At 44.1% G+C, this 17,601-nt stretch overlaps 1 protein-coding gene across 1 annotated transcript; it reads left to right on the plus strand.

Annotated features, from left to right (window-relative positions):
* Positions 1-4,972: 4,972 nt before the first annotated feature.
* On the plus strand, positions 4,973-17,192 carry LOC120021027 (protein mono-ADP-ribosyltransferase PARP14-like). The gene is made up of 15 exons (XM_038964681.1): positions 4,973-5,187; positions 5,352-5,579; positions 5,783-8,083; positions 8,198-8,403; positions 8,573-8,809; positions 10,649-10,870; positions 11,019-11,163; positions 11,273-11,428; positions 11,697-11,759; positions 11,995-12,180; positions 13,312-13,515; positions 13,646-14,266; positions 14,959-15,104; positions 15,406-15,580; positions 15,755-17,192. The coding sequence occupies exons 1-15, from the start codon at positions 5,067-5,069 to the stop codon at positions 16,036-16,038; spliced, it is 5,295 nt and encodes a 1,764-aa protein (XP_038820609.1). The 5' UTR covers positions 4,973-5,066; the 3' UTR covers positions 16,039-17,192.
* The last annotated feature ends 409 nt before the right edge of the window (positions 17,193-17,601 follow it).

Here is a 17,601-nt window from a genome sequence, read left to right on the forward strand (position 1 = left end):
AAGAATGTGAAATGTCAGAATAATAGAAGAGAGAATGATTTATTTCAGCTTTTATTTCTTTCATCACATTCCCAGTGGGTCAGAAGTTTACATACACTCAATTCGTATTTGGTAGCATTGCCTTTGAATTGTTTAACTTGGGTCAAACGTTTCAGGTAGCCTTCCACAAGCTTCCCACAATAAATTGGGTGAATATTGTCCCATTCCTCCTGACAGAGCTGGTGTAACTGAGTCAGGTTTGTAGGCCTCCTTGCTCACGTATGCTTTTTCAGTTCTGCCCACAAATGTTCTGTGGGATTGAGGTCAGGGCTTTGTGATGGCCACTCCAATTCCTTGACTTTGTTGTCCTTAAGCCATTTTGCCACAACTTTGGAAGTATGCTTGGGGTCATTGTCCATTTGGAAGACCCATTTGTGAACAAGCTTTAACTTCCTGACTTATGTCTTGAGATGTTGCTTCAATAGATCTACATAATTTCATGATGCCATCTATTTTGTGAAGTGCACCAGTCCCTCCTTCAGCAAAGCACCCCCAAACATGATGCTGCCTCCCCCGTGCTTCACGGTTGGGATGGTGTTATTCGGCTTGCAAGCATCCCCCTTTTTCCTCCAAACATAGCGATGGTCATTATGGCCAAACAGTTCTATTTTTGTTTCATCAGACGAGAGGACATTTCTCCAAACAGTACGATCTTTGTCCCCATGTGCAGTTGCAAACTGTACTCTGGCTTTTTTTACGGCAGTTTTGGAACAATGGCTTCTTCCTTGCTAAGCGGTCTTTCAGGTTATGTCGATATAGGACTCGTTTTACTGTGAATATAGATACTTTTGTACCTATTTCCCACAGCATCTTCACAAGGTCCTTTGCTGTTGTTCTGGGATTGATTTGCACTTTTCGCACCAATGTACGTTTATCTCTAGGAGACAGAATGCGTCTCCTTCCTGAGCGGTATGACGGCTGCGTTGTCCCATTGTCACGTTCCTGACCTGTTTTCTGTTGTTTTTGTATTTTGTTTAGTATGGTCAGGGCGTGAGTTGGGGTGGGCATTCTATGTTATGTGTTTCTATGTTGGTTTTTGTTAACTAGCCTAATATGGTTCTCAATCAGGGACAGGTGTTTTACGTTTCCTCTGATTGAGAACCATATTAAGGTAGGCTGTTCTCACTGTTTGTTTGTGGGTGATTGTTCCTGTGTCTGTGTCCGTTGCACCACACGGGACTGTTTCGTTTGTTCATTCGTTTGGTTAGTCTTTCCTGTTCGTGCGTTCTTCGTGTCTATATGTAAGTTCTCAAGTTCAGGTCTGTCTACGTCGTTTATTGTTTTGTAGTTTGTGTAAGAGGTTTCGTCTTTCTGTAATAAATCATTATGTCATCGAACAACGCTGCGTTTTGGTCCGATCCTTACTCCTCCTCCTCATCCGAGGAGGAGGCATTAGACAGCCATTACACCCATGGTGTTTATACTTGCGTACTATCGTTTGTACAGATGAACGTGGTACCTTCAGGCGTTTGGAAATTGCTCCCAAGGATGAAACAGACTTGTGGTCTACTATTTTTTTCTGAGGTCTTGGCTGATTTCTTTTGATTTTCCCATGATGTCAAGCAAAGAGGGATTGAGTTTGAAGATAGGCCTTGAAATACATCCACAGGTACACCTCCAATTGATTCAAATTATGTCAATTAGCCTATCAGAAGCTTCTATAGCCATGACATCCTTTTCTGGAATTTTCCAAGCTGTTTAAAGGCACAGTCAACTTAGTGTGTGTAAACTTCTGACCCACTGGAATTGTGATACAGTGAATTATAAGTGAAATAATCTGTCTGTAAACAATTGTTGGAAAAATCACTTGTGTCATGCACAAAGTAGATATCCTAACCGACTTGCCAAAACTATAGTTTGTTAACAAGAAATTTGTGGAGTTGTTGAAAAACGAGTTTTAATGACTCCAACCTAAGTGTATGTAAACTTCTGACTTCAACTCTATATATACACTACATGACCAAAGCTGTTAGAACAGCTTCTAATCTTCTCGGAAGGCTTTCCACCAGATGTTGGAACATTGCTGCAGGGACGTGCTTCCATTCAGCCACAAAAGCATTAGTGAGGTCAGGCACTGATGTTGGGCGATTAGTCCTGGCTCGCAGTCGGTGTTCCAATTGATGGGGGTGAGGTCAGGGCTCTGTGCAGGCCAGTCAAGTTGTTCCACACCGATCTCGACAAACCATTTCTGTATGGACCTTTCTTTTTGCACTGGGGAATTGTCATGCTGAAACAGGAAAGGGCCTTCCCCAAACTGTTGCCACAAAGTTGGAAGCACAGAATCGTCTAGAATGGAATTGTATGCTGTAGCGTTAAGATCTCCCATTACTGGAAGTAAGGGGCCTAGCCCAAACCATGAAAAAGAGCCGCAGACTGTTATTCCTCCTCCACCAAACTTTACAGTTGGCACCATGCATTGGGGCAGATAGCGTTCTCCTGGCATCCGCCAAACCCAGATTTTTCCGTTGGACTGCCAGATGGTGAAGCATGATACATCACTCCAGAGAACGCATTTCCGCTGCTCAAGAGTCCAACGGAGGCAAGCTTTACACTACTCCAGCCGACGCTTGGCGTTGCGCATGGCTGCTCGGCCATGGAAACCCATTTCATGAATCTCCAGACCAACAGTTCTTGTGCTGATGTTGCTTCAAGAGGCAGTTTGGAACTCGGTAGTGAGTGTTTCAAACGAGGACAGACAATTTTTACATGCTACGTGCTTCAGCACTCGCCGCTCCGTTTTGTGAGCTTGTGTGGGCTATCACTTCGAAGCTGAGCCATTGTTGCTCCTAGACGTTTCCACTTCACAATAACAGCACTTACAGTTGGAGGCAGTTTATATACAGTACCAGTCAAAAGTTTGGACCAGCTACTCATTCAAGGGTTTTTCTTTATTTATACTATTTTCTACACTGTAACCAAAAAGTGTAAAACAAATCAAAATATATTTTAGATTCTTCAAAGTAGCCACCCTTTGCCTTGATGACAGCTTTGCACACTCTTGCCATTCTCTCAACCAGATTCACCTGGAATGCTTTTCCAACAGTCTGGAGGAGTTCCCACAGATGCTGAACACTTGTTGGCTGCTTTTCCTTCACTCTGTGGTCCAACTCATCCCAAACCGTCTCAAAATCAAATCAATTGGGTTGAGGTCAGGTGATTGTGGAGGCCAGGCCATCTGATGCAGCACTCCATCACTCTCCTTCTTGGTCAAATAGCCCTTACACAACTTGGAGGTGTGTTTTGGGTCATTGTCCAGTTGAAAAACAAATGATAGTCCCACTAAGAGCAAACTAGATGGCGTATCGCTGCAGAATGCTGTGGTAGCTATGCTCGTTAAGTGTGCCTTGAATTCTAAATACATCACAGACAGTTTCACCAGCAAAGCACCATCACACCTCCTCCTCCGTGCTTCACGGTGGGAACCACACATGCGGAGATTATCCGTTTACCTACTCTGCGTCTCACAAAGACATGACGGTTGGAACCAAGAATCTCAAATTTGAACTCATCAGACAAAAGGACAGATTTCCAGCAGTTTGTCCATTGCTTGTGTTTCTTGGCCCAAGCAAGTCTCTTCTTCTTATTAGTGTCCTTTAGTAGTTGTTTCTTTGCAGCAATTCTACCATGAAGGCCTGATTCACGCAATCCACTCTGAACAGTTGATGTTGAGATGTGTCTGTTACTTGAACTCTGTGAATCATTTATTTGGGCTGCAATTTCTACGGCTGGTAACTTATGCTCTGCAGCAGAGGTAACTCTGAGTCTTCCTTTCCTGTGACGGTCCTCATGAGAGCAAGTTTCATCATAGCACTTGATGGTTTTTGCGACGGCACTTGAAGAAACTTTCAGAGTTCTTGAAATTTTCCGGATTGACTGACCTTCATGTCTTAAAATATGGATGGACTGTCCTTTCTCTTTGCTTATTTGAGCTGTTCCTACCATAATATGTACTTTGTATTTTACCAATTATGGCTATATATCTTCTGTACCACCACAACACAACTGATTGGCTCAAATGCATTAAGAAGGAAAGAAATTTCACAAATGAACTTTTAACAAGGCACACCTGTTAATTGAAATGCATTCCAGGTGACTACCCATGAAGCAGGTTTAGAGAATGCCAAGTGTGCAAAGGGTGGCTACTTTGAAGAATCTCATATATAAAATATCTCAAAATAATAAATATATTTTGAGTTGTTTAACACTTTTTGGGTTACTACATGATTCCATATGTGTTATTTCATAGTTTTGATGTCTTCATTATTATTCTACAATGTAGAAAATAGTTTGGTGTGTCCAAACTTTTGACTGGCACTGTATATCTATATATTTAGCTGAAATTCTCATGATTTTACAATCATTTCAGACCAAAAACTAAAATCTAAGCATGCAGCTGTCCAAATTTTGCAAGATTTTACTTTTGCCAAAACAGAGTTTAACTGTAGGCTGTAGGCTTTAACTGTAGGCTAGTGCTGTCTTAGCTCGACAGGCTAGTCAGGGCTTCAAACTGATTTATAATACATTCTTTTTATGGCTAATATTAAAGAGCATACTTGAAAAGTTTCCCATTGGTTAACTATTTGACATATACAATTGGTTTGTTTTGCTTGTTTTCCAGCTTGGTGCTACAAGCATTGACTTGTCAGGTAACATCTTTTCCTTGCTTCTGTGGTGACTAGACAGAACAGATCAGACTTGTTGATGCATTCCCTTGACCTAATATTATTATATTGAATGTTTTGCCTAATACATTTCATAATAATCCTTATTGGCGTATCATTAGACAGTGTTGCAAAATGTAGCCTTATCAGGCCATATCTCCTTGTAAATTTGTCGTAGGCAGAAATGTGCCAGTGAAGTCAGAGAAAGGTGAAATTATGAATGAGGTTATTGGATATGAATATCCAGTGTGTTTAATCCCAGGTGTGTCAAGTGAAGCACAGGAAGCTCCCAACTCTGGAGAGGGAGGTGGAGCTGAGGTGTCTCCTCAGAGCTCTGCTGTGGTGCTGGAGAGAGTTCCTGATACCATGCCGAGAGAGATGCTGATGTTGCTGGTGGAGACCCTTTCTGGCCTGGAGGAAGACAACTTCTCCCTGGAGGTCATCAGTGAGACAAACAGAGCTGTTGTGACCTTCAATAATCCCAATGGTTGGTCACTATTTCAAATTGTCGATTTTTTTTAAACGACACAAAATAAACTATGAATTTCACTTCTTAACTATTTTAAACAGATCTCTCCCTCACACGAAGGGATTATGTTTTCAAAAACTGTTGTGCATGATATTAAGGATATGATTGCTGTCTGTCTTTAGATGTGGAGCATTTCCTCACTGAGAGCAAGAGCAACAAGAGTTTCCAGAAGCAGGGTATGATTGGCCGGTTGCTAGAGAGGTGCCAGAGTGTGAGACTGGAGAACCTGGCCTCCAACATACTTCAGGATATGCTGGAGCTCTACATTGAGAAGTGGGCTGGCCCAGCAAAGGACATCACTGTGTTTCGTGAGGAACAGGCAGCCATTGTCACCTTCCATGCACCAGAAGGTAAAACCTGCTGTTTGAATGAGCTGTTTTATTAAATAAATGTTAATAAATTTGTTTATTTGGTCATCTATTTATTTCTATTATAAGAATATTTGAATGTAGCTATTCTGTTGCTGCAGCAGTCTCTTGGCCTCTACAGAAATATTCAGTTTCTGCCCTCAGTTCATGCTATAACAGACAGTTCGTTATCTATGTCATTTCAGATGTGCAAAATACTCTAAATGAACGTCTTGTAATTGGCAAAGTCCCAGTCAACGTGTATCCATACTACGAGTCCTTAGGAACTGCCTTGTATGGAAAGGAGAGGCCAATGTGGAAGATGCCTGACCCTTTCATAGAGTGTGTGCATTCTGCCGTATGGAAATTCCTCTCCACGAAGAGACAGTTTTCCCGCATCACTGACCAGATGAAGGTCCACTTCTGTCAAGTAGACATGGATACTCCTGAGGTTAAACTCAGTCCTTTGCCAACCCTGCTAAGGCAGAAAGGACTAACAAGCAAACATGTAGATGGATGGAAGCAGAATGCCTTGATCGTCTTCCGTGACATAATGGCCAAATTTGCTGTGTTTGAGTGTTTTGTAAGTGCCCCAGCATGGAAGGCAGTCGAGAAAGAAGTCCGCTCGGTGGTGAAAGAGGATGCTGTCCTAGCTATGGATGCCTCCAAAGGGTCTCTGACAGTTGCAAGTCTGGCCGAAGACACAAAGCGACTCCGGGGGCTGGTGGAAGACCTCATGCAGAGGGCCATGAGTCGGATAGAGAGGCAGAGGGACGGCATCTCGGAGGAGCTGGACGTGTCCCCTGCCATGTTCTATATCCTGCAGCAGGAAGGACTTCGGAAGCGCGCAGCAGACGAAGCCCCAGAGATGGGTTTTTCCTACACAGACGACACCAAGAAGTTGGTTCTCTCAGGTCTTGTTGCAGAGGTGTACAAGGTGAAGAACTGGATCCTGGAGAGGGAACTCAAGATGAATAAGAAGCAGCTGAAGCTGGACCCTTACCTCCTGGACTTCCTGCGGTCAGTGGACAGTATGGAGATGTCCCAGGACATCTTCACGTCCCGGGGCATCAGTGCTGAGTACAGAGTGGAGGGTGGAGAGGTACTTCTGACTGGTAGCTCAGACAGAGCCTTGGCTGATGCAGAGCAGAGGGTAAAGACTGCCCTGTCCCTGCAGAGCCTTAAGGTGGAGGACCAGGAGGTGCTGAGAAAGCCTGAGTGGAAGGATCTGAACAACAAGCTGATGGATGCCTACAACTCCCTAAAGAAAAGAACGGTGGTAATAAAGCATTACCCAGAGAACAGAGACAGAATCATTGTGTCTGGCTTCCTGGACCCGGTCAGAGAGGTCAGCAACAGTCTACGGGTCTTTGTTGAAAACTACTCACGAGTCGAAGAGGCTGTCCGTCTCAAGTCCTGTGCCGTTGTTAAATTCATCCTGGAGTACAAATCTAAGGACTGGAAACATTTTGCCAAGCGTGATGAGCTGCATATCCACTTTGACCCCAGAAGGCCCAAAATTGTCCTTTCTGGAGCCCGTCTCTACGTCAAGAAGGCCAAGGGGTCATTTCAGAAGATGGTAGCAGCCTACTGCACTGATGAGCTCACCATCATGAAGCCTGGAGCAAGGAAGTACTTCCAAGAGAAGGGAAGCATGTTTCTTTCTATGGCGATGAAGGAGTACGGCTGTGTGGTGCTGCTGCAGGAAGACTACATGCTGGAGGAAGAAGAGGGCGATGATGAAGATGATGAGGAAGGGTTTGGCCCGTCATCCTGCTATGAGGTGAGGACACCCAATGGAATCCTGGTCTCCGTCAGTAAGGCTGACATCTGCAAGTTCAAAGTGGACGCAGTAGTCAACGCAGCCAATGAAGACCTGCAGCATATTGGAGGCCTGGCTTTAGCATTACTCAAGGCTGCTGGTCCACGGCTGCAGGAGCTCAGTGATCAACATGTTCGTAATAACCGCCGACTGCAACCAGGAGACGCCATTGTGACAGATGCAGGCAATCTGCCCTGTAAGTATGTGATCCATGCAGTTGGTCCACGGTTCACAGACTTTGACCAGCGAACAGCCATACAGCGTCTGAAACAAGCTGTGAATGAGAGCCTGAGGGAGGCTGCGAAGGTTAACTGCTCAACTGTTGCCGTCCCGGCCGTCAGCTCTGGGATATTTGGCTTTCCTCTGGACCTGTGCACTGAGACCATTGCTGTGGCAGTGCGTGACTACTGTGAGAACCTAAGGGGTCAGACCTCTCTGACTGAGATTCACCTGGTGGACAACAATGACAACATTGTGAGAGCCCTGGCCAGCGCTGTCCAGAAAACGTTCAATGACCTGCACCCAAAAATAACCATGCCTCTGCAGGGTGCACATAGGGGAAGTGGAAAACGGGGACGTGGACAACAGGGAAGTGGACAATGGGGAAAAGGACAGCATAGTTACGTACATCAAGGAACTGGATATCAGGGACAGCCACCATGGGGACATGGCAGAAGAGGTGGAGGTAGAGGTGGAGGTAGAGGTGGAGGTAGAGGTGGAGGTAGAGGTGGAGGTAGAGGAGGAGGTAGAGGGGGAGGTGGAGGGGGAGGTGGAGGTAGAGGTAGAGGGGGAGGAGAAGGTAGAGGAGGATGTGGAGATAGGGGAGGAGGAGTTAGAGAAAGCGGAACTCAAAGAACTTATCATGAAAACCGAGAGGAGCAGAGGAGAGAGTATGGCCAAGAGAGGAAGTTTGAGGGGGCAGGCAGTGGGGAAATCCTACAGACCAATCGCACACAAGAGGGTCTGAAGATCATTCTGAGGAAGGGAAATATCCAGGAGGAATATGTGAGTACACATACCGTAGTTATCAGAGCACCAAGTAAACAATTGTTGTATAATACATGTATTATAAGTAGTACATCAGGTAGAAGTCATAATTTATGTTTGAAAATAAATACGTAGCTGTTCCCTTCTCGCTTCATGAATGTTTGGTCATTTGTTTTGACACCTCTAGTCTGAGGGCATCGTCAACACCATCTCTGAGGATTTGGACCTGAGTAAAGGTGCTGTGTCCAATGCTATCCTAAAGGCAGCCGGTCCTGGGCTCCAATCAGCAGCCACAGATGAGGCTCGCGCCATCAGATTGGCCTATGGTGACGTTGTGGTCACCGACGGTTACAACCTGCGATGTCAGAGGGTGATCCATACTGTCTGCCCCCATTGGGACCAGGGAGCTGGCTCAGCAGAGAAGGTAAGCTATGAGTTATTGACAGTGTTTAATTTGTAAATCGGGAGGTTCCGGAAGGGGTGGGGGTATCCGGAGGGCTCTCAAGTGCTGGAACACATTGAGAAAAAACGTGTCAAACACAACGTAGCAGCGCAGCAGACAGAGTAAACAGCCAAGTACAGTAGCCTACTGTCTATGTTGGTGAAACGGACAGCACTCTCCAAGGTGCTGATTAATTCAAAGCATTTTAGACATCACTGCAGTATGCCCACATACTTGAGTATAGTTGCAGGGCTTGCACAAGTCCAAATTTCTGATAGCCTATTTTTCTAGACATCGATGTACAGCAACATTTTTAGATGACACTGCAGAACACCCGTCATATGCACACAAACTCAGCTGTGGGGTTCACAAGAACCCAATGTAATATCATTTTCAAGACATCAATGTAGCAGTAGAACAAATATCACAATATCAGAATATAACTTCAAGTAAAATAAATCTCTGTAGGCTACAGCAGAACACACATATGAGAATATATACGCCTCCTGCCTATGTGATAATATGAAGCACATATTCAGATAACCTTCACAGTACAGAACAAGTTTGTAAAGGGAAAAAAATGTCCTACCTTAGTTTTCCAAACCTCCAGCAATGACTCTCCCCATGTCAAGTCCATTTAACTCCTGAGAGTCCATTTCTTGCTCAAAGCCATGAGCGGGCCTGTGGCTGTGACCTTTAGCCTCCTTCTAAGGCTGTTCTGAAGACTGGCAATTTTTTTTATTTTGAGTGTCAACTATAACTTGGGTGTCCTCTTTAGCCTCGTCTAGAAGGCTTGCTGCCACCAAATGTGCCCTGGTTCGGGCATGTTCAAAAACCTTGTTTTACGTCTGAGGCATAGGATGTTAACTTACTGTACATTCCACCCACTCTTTTGCTAGTTTAATCCCTCCAGTCATTTCTAGACCCAAGCTCTCTACCTTTTTGCATGTTGTACAGCCCAATTTTGAATTATGAATGACAAGCCAGGGGTTATGTGTTTGCTTGAACTGCAAATTACACCTGCTCCGAGCCCTTAGTCTGTGGATGCACTGCCCCCCTCCTCCCAGCTCCCCGTCTGCCTCTCCCTCTGAGTCTGACTCTCTAGGGGGCCTTCTAGCTAGTGGAGGTGCCGGTGGTGATGTTGAACTGTTGGGATTATCAGCGCTGCTAGCTTAGGCATTGCCATCAGGAACAATTTGCACCTCACACCTCCTGCACTGACAGTTCTCTGGTTTGTTCTGGGTTCAATTCACCATCTTTCTCTAGATTTTTGGACTTGAAAAATGTCATCAAACTCGATTGCCTTTTCTTATCCATTTTATTTGGCGTTCCCACAATTCAAATTCAGTAGTGAGACGACTAATGTGATTAATGTGATTACGTAAGGACCTCTTCACTAGCTGACCACCACTACCAAGACCTGTGTCGAGATCAGTTACTTACCCCACCCTCGCTCCACATAACCTTTATGTACAAATAAAAGAGCAGGTCTGGAATCAGTGTGGCAGGAAAGGATGAAGGATCCCCACGCTTTTACATGATGGTCTTTCTGTTGGGCAGGAGAAATAACGAGGAGGCAACTTGATTTAACGCTGATCGCTTTTATTAGAATGTATACAGTGCGAACAGTGAAACAATTAATAAATCATGTTGTGAGACGTACCGGATCCGTCCAAATAGGTGCCGGAACAAACAAAGTCAAATCTGATAGATGCCGGAACAGGTTCCAGCTCAAATTAAGCACTGATTATTGAGAGTGGGAGTGCATCGAAAGGTTTTAGTAACATGTTTCTAAAATTGTCCATGTGTTTGTGATTTAAGATATTGATAACGATGATCAGAGATTGCCTGAGTGAGGCAGAGAAGCATAGGCTGGCATCCCTGTCTTTCCCTGCCATTGGAACTGGGAACATGGGATTCCCTAAGGGCCTGGTGTCCAAGCTTCTTCTGCAGGAGGTCAAAGACTTCAGCCAGAGAAGAAACTCAACACACCTAAAAGAGGTGGCCATCGTGGTCCACCCCAGCGACACCCAAACTGTGAATGTAAGTTTGAAGATGGAAAATGGTTTAAAGGGGGATTCAGTGTTTATCATCACACAGAGGTAGTATTGTTGCATAACCTCACCTGTCCGTGTTGTGCTCTTAGATATGTTTGATAAATGCTCCACACTTTTATATCTCCTGTTTACAGTGCTTTATCAGGGAATTCAAAGGTCAGACACAAGGGTATACTTGGCAGAGTTCACAAGGTTCCGGCCAATCACAACATTCCAAATCTTATGTTGGCCAATCACAACATCCCAAATCCTATGTTGGCCAATCACAGCAGCCCTCTGGTAAGCTTAATTCACAGCCTTCAAAGTCTCCCCAAAAAGACCCTGCTGCCTCTTTAGAACGTGTCTGTTTCCACAGAACCCCCTTGTCTAAACATGTTATTTTCATTAGGCGCAGGCTTCTTTGGACAGGTGTCATCCCCTTCTCTGGGTGTGTACAGCATGCAGATTGGTCACATTACTTTTGAAGTGTCATCAGGAGACATCACCAAGGAGACCAGTGACGTCATTGTCAACTCCTCCAATAAGGACTTTAACCTCAAATCAGGTGACTTGTACCTCTGACAATAGCATAGGTGTAGTAACCAATGTTTCATGTTTATGAGGCTACTAAGACAAATACTAAGGAACACCTTATAAGGATGTTTAACATGTACACATCTGAAATGTTAGAAATCCAAATGAACAGTGTTTACAGCTACACAATCAGGAAGCAAGCTAAATCCCATACACCCACAGACACACAACTTATTTAATGGTTAAATTGTTGACTTAAAATAAAGAGCCATATTGTACTAATGTCTTTTTTTCTTTAGGTGTATCCAAATCCATTTTAGAAGGAGCTGGATTGAAGGTGGAGTCGGAGTGCTCAGAGATTGGTGTGTATCCATGTCCTTGAGTCAACATATACTGTAGTCATGTTACTGGTCAAGGAGACTGGTAGTCATGTTGGATATGAATGAGATGACATTTCAGTACTGTTTGATACTGTCTGGTTAAAGTCTAAAGTCAGTTTCCAATCCATGGGTCCTACAACACTGGTGTGCATTGATTGTACAATTTAGTAACTTAGATTCTTGACATCTAAATCTTTCCTCTTATGCTTTTCTACAGTCAAATCCCCAAGCTTCCAACCGTGCAGGATGATCGTGACATCAGCAGGATCTCTCCCATGCAAACACATCATGCACATTGTGGGACAGAATGACCCTGAGATCATTAAAGAGACTGTGTACAATGTTCTCAAGAAGTGTGAGGAGCGAAAGTTCACCTCAGTGTCCTTCCCAGCGCTTGGAACAGGTACTCTGCTTTAATGGTCTTTATTGGAATACACTGTCTTGTGTAGTTGCATGTCTTTATTGTACTTGTTGCCTGTTCTGTTGTGTTCTTTGTTTCTACCGTGAGGTTGTAAAGTGGCCATATGCTTTGCTTCCATGTGCTCTGAAAGGGACTACCTGCTACTGATAATGACTACCTGCTACGTTTCTTAGCCTAATTTAAAAAAAAATCCTGTTCTTTCTTCGTCTTTATGCTTTCCCCCCAAACATACTTTGCCTCGCTCTTTACCTTGTTTTGTTCTCTTCCTTGCATCTTTCTTGTCTCCTTCCCTTCCTTTCATCTTTTCTTGTCTCCTTCCCTTCCTTTCATCTTTTCTTGTCTCCTTCCCTTCCTTTCATCTTTTCTTGTCTCCTTCCCTTCCTTTCATCTTTTTCTTGTCTCCTGCCCTTTCATATTTTCCTTTTCTCCTTCCCTTCCATATTTTTCTTGTCTCCTTCCCTTTTTAAAATATTTTCCTTGTCTCCTTCCCTTCCATATTTTTGGGGGATTAGTCACTCAGGGACAGATTTGCTTCCATCATGTCATTGTCTGTCTGTAATTCTGTCTCCATGTAACGTTCGTCATATTCCTCCTCCTCGGACGAGGAGGAGCATGGATCGGACCAACACGCAGCGAGGTATGTAGACATAATGAATATTTATTAAAGCAAAGACGAACATACGAAGAACACTTGAATAGAAACAAAACGACGTAGACAGACCTGAACTTGAGAACTTACATAGACACGAAGAACGCACGAACAGGGAAGACTAGCCGAACGAACAAACGAAACAGTCCTGTGTGGTGCAAACAGACACAGACACAGGAACAATCACCCACAAACAAACAGTGAGAACAGCCTACCTTAATATGGTTCTCAATCAGAGGAAACGTCAAACACCTGCCCCTAATTGAGAACCATATCAGGCAACACATTTAACCCAACATAGAAACACATAACATAGACTACCCACCCAGCTCACATCCTGACCAACTAAACAAAGTTCAAAAACAACAGAAAACAGGTCAGGAACGTGACACTCCATCTATGTCTTTCTGTTTGCCTCCATAGCCATGTCATTGTCTGTCTGCCTCCATCTGTCTGTCTGTCAGGCCAGGGTGGGGCGAGTCCCTCTGCTGTTGCGGACGCCATGATTGACGCAGTGGTGGACTTTGTGAAGAAGAAAAACGGACAGTTTGTGAGAAGTGTGAAGATCCTGATATTCCAGACTGCCATGGTGACTGAGTTCCACAAGAGCATGAAGAGGAGAGTGGGAGAAGGAGTGGAGGAAAAGGGCATTTTAACCAGGTTAAAAGGTCAGTGAGAATGGAAGTGTGCGAGGTAGAAGACAATATGAGCTCAATGTGTACTAATACAATATAGTTGTTATAATCATAAGTAACACTTTGTCAAGGAGTTTATATTGTGTGTGCTCTTTCTTCATAGATACAGTGACAACCTACTTTATGGGACCCAGTGATGAGCACTCTGCCCGTGAGAACTTTGTCATGGAGGGAGAGGAGTTTGCCCCAACCGTGTTCCAGCTGTGTGCAGAGAGCCCCCAGGCTGTGAGCCGTGCCCGTGACTGGGTTAAAAACCTCATAGTGAAGGAGCAAACTGAGAAAACCATCAAGAACCCGTACATCAGCCAGCTGAGCCAGGGGGATGTAGAGAAGTTGCAGGCCATGCAGAGGGAGCTGACGGTCAGGATATGCCTGGAGAAGAAGGGCCCCGACTCCCTGATCCGCCTGGAGGGCCTGAGCCGCGATGTGCTTACAGCAGACGACCTCATCAGCAACATGGTCCTGGACCAGGAGAGGGCAGAGAACCGCAGACAGGCAGCTTTCCTGGTGAGCAGCCTGGTGGAGTGGCAGTACAAAGACCACAGTGGGACAATGGTGTCTTTTGACATGTTCACCAACTACATCCTGGAGGAGGCTGTGAGAGACAACAGCAAAGTGACAATCAAGATCAACAATAAGGATTATGAGGCAAATGTAGCCCACAAGAGAGCTGTCAAGATTGGGGGCAGAATAGAAATTGAGTTACTGAGAAAAGACCTGAAAGGTGGGTCCATCCATAATAAAAACTCATCTGTCTAGACTGCATTAAAATTAAAGTATGGAGAACGGTGATATTAAATATAAAAGAATGTGTTATTTTTAAGAACACATTTTTTGTGTAATTTTGTGGATGCATACAGTATATCAGGGGTCTCCAATCATTTTTATCACAATAGCTACTTTATAGCTTTAATATAGGCACATTCTTCTCGTATCCTCTACCCTACAACTCGTCCCCGGGTTCTTGGTGTACAAGAGATGTTTTCTGTCAATATGCCTTGTAAAATAATGGTCAATAAGCAGTATTTGGCATGACAGGACCCATAATATTCTCCATTTAAATTCTCTTGTATTTTATATAATTTTGTTTTCTGTTTTAACTATTTTTGTCTGTTTTTTACTCTCAATATTGCAATTATTCATAGATAAACAACTAAAATAGAGTTTCTGAGTGCAGGTCAATGCTTACCTCACATCAGAAGACAATTTTTTAGGTAAAAAAATAAGACAAAAAAAACATAAGAACATGTGTCGTTCTAGCGATGTTTTTCTGCGGTTAGGCCTACTGCTGCAGCACATGTCATGGAACTGAGTATGTCATCAATATGCATTTAAAGTTGTGAATCTTTTTAATGACAATACTTATTGCGGAATTAATTGACACCTAAATGCCAAACTCTACTGTGTTTTGTCCAGACGATACATCTGCGTCTCTACCTGCACACTGGGATGACATGAAGGGTTCCCTCTTAATGCTGGTTCCACTAACTCCAGGATCCAAGGAATACAATGAAGTGGAGAAGGAATTTCGGAAGACTTTGCTCACTGACACCATCATTACAGTATGTTTGTGAAAATGTATACCTGAATTTCATTTGCATTCCACAATAGACTGATTTTCTATGATGACGTTATATGAAAGCCTCACATTTTGTGACATTGATGTTAGAAATCCCTCAACTATCATTTAAAAAAAAAAATACATTAAAGGCAACAGCTTTGTGGATTTTTTTTAAAGAATGTAACTGTAATTCCTGGAACCAGTGAAATGTGTAATTCCTATTCCTTTGCTGTTCGATACATATTTAGCTAGGTGGGATTGCACTTGTCGATTTCTACATGTGTTTTGTTTGCTATTCGAAGATTGAACGAGTCCAGAACGATTCACTGTGGAAGAGCTACCAGATAAGAAAGAACCTCCTGGAGGAGAAGAACCAGCACACAAACAACGAGAAACTGCTCTTCCATGGCATCAGTTCCAACTCCATCACCCAGATCAACAGCCATGGCTTCAATCGCAGCTACTCTGGAACACATGGTATGAGAATGGTCTAATGGAAACATGTCTGATGACCAATATTCTTTACTGTTATGTTGAGACCTCTTCCTAAGGGAGGAGGAGCTTGATGTTGAGACGTAAATCAATCTGATCAATTCGGTATCATTGTTCATTTTTTTACAACTCTTTAAGTACAATATGTTTTTCGTCCAGGTGCGGCTATTGGCAATGGGTCATACTTTGCTGTGGACTCCAGTTATTCAGCAGGAGGATATTCTACAGCTGATGCACAAGGGAACAAGCGCATGTACCTGGCCAGGGTTCTTGTTGGAGACTACACTCTGGGACAAGAAGGCTTGATCGTTCCTCCTGCCAAAGCTTCAGGGAAGGATGACGATTTGTACGACAGTGTCACAGACAACACCTCCAATCCAACCATGTTTGTGATCTTCAATGATGTGCAGGCTTATCCAGAGTTCCTCATCACATTCCAGTAAATCATATTTAACTGTACCTTCATTAGTATATCAATACTTCACAACAAATTCCATATGTCTGTGTAAAGGGTTTTAATGGTATGTGGGTTAGTTGTTATAGCCATGTCTGAGGTTAGACATCCTTAGAGTAACCAGTGGTGTAAAGTACTTAAGTAGTACTTTAAAGTATTTTTTACTTAAGTTTTTTTGGGGGGGGGTTTCTGTACTTTACTTTACTATTTATATTTTTGTCAAATTATACTTTTACTTCACTACATTCGTAAAGTAAATAATGTAGAGGAGACTGGGGATGGTTGTAACACGGGACAGTTGTAACCCTTGCAATTCCTCCAATCAGGAGCGAGGTAGAATCATATGATTCCCTGTGCACATGCTCAGTTTAGTCCTGAACCCTCATGTGAAAAAGTCCTTGTGATTACCTCTGGAGATTCTATTGACAGAAATCTGATTTTGAGGTAAGAAAGTAATTATTTTGAAAAACATTGTTTTTGTAATGCATAAAGTGCTTTGTTGTTCCATTCACCAAACTTATATCAGGTTTATAACCAGTCTGTGTAGAGATATTTGATGCAAGTTAGCAATGCTAAAGTTTTAACATTTTAGCTCAAATGGAAGCTAGCTAATGGCTGGAAGGGTCAGGGTTAGTTGTAACAACTGGATATTTTTGGTACATGTTTTCTTTTACTTTCAGCATGCCTAGATCATGGAAAATAAAGACAGACAGGGGAGTACCTCTCCACACTTTGAAAAGAGCATCAAATTATGTAACGGAGCAGGGGAAATCAATCAGATCAGTTGCAAAGTTGTATGGTATATGTCATGTGATGCTGTGCAGATTCTGCAAAGAGAGAAGAAGCTACTGGAGAAGGGGTCGAGAGAGCTTGTAGGCTACCGTAGTGGAAATAGGGTCTTCATTGATGAGCAGGAGCAGAAGTTATCAGAGTATCTCTTGAGGGCAGATGATTTATGCCCACTGCTATCCAGGCCACCTCTCCGGATGCCTCCCAGCCCAGCTATCCAGCTGCCTCCCATGTCACCTCCAACTGCCTTCCAGGCCATCTCTCCAGCTGCCTTCCAGAACACCTCTCCAGCCGCCTTCCAGGCCACCTCTCCAGCCGCCTTCCAGGCTACCTCTCCAGCTGCCTTCCAGGCTACCTCTCCAGCTGCCTTCCAGGCTACCTCTCCAGCTGCCTTCCAGGCTACCTCTCCAACTGCCTTCCAGGCCACCTCTCCAGCCGCCTTCCAGGCCACCTCTCCAGCCGCCTTCCAGGCCACCTCTCCAGCCGCCTTCCAGGCTACCTCTCCAGCCGCCTTCCAGGCTACCTCTCCAGCCGCCTTCCAGGCTACCTCTCCAGCCGCCTTCCAGGCTACCTCTCCAGCTGCCTTCCAGGCTACCTCTCCAACTGCCTTCCAGGCCAGCTCTCCAGCTGCCTTCCAGTTCACCTCTCCAGCTGCCTTCCAGTTCACCTCTCCAGCTGCCTTCCAGTTCACCTCTCCAGCTGCCTTCCAGTTCACCTCTCCAACTGCCTTCCAGTTCACCTCTCCAGCTGCCTTCCAATTCAC

The sequence above is a fragment of the Salvelinus namaycush genome, chromosome 26, assembly GCF_016432855.1.
Source record: "Salvelinus namaycush isolate Seneca chromosome 26, SaNama_1.0, whole genome shotgun sequence".
In the NCBI taxonomy this organism is placed as follows: domain Eukaryota; kingdom Metazoa; phylum Chordata; class Actinopteri; order Salmoniformes; family Salmonidae; genus Salvelinus; species Salvelinus namaycush.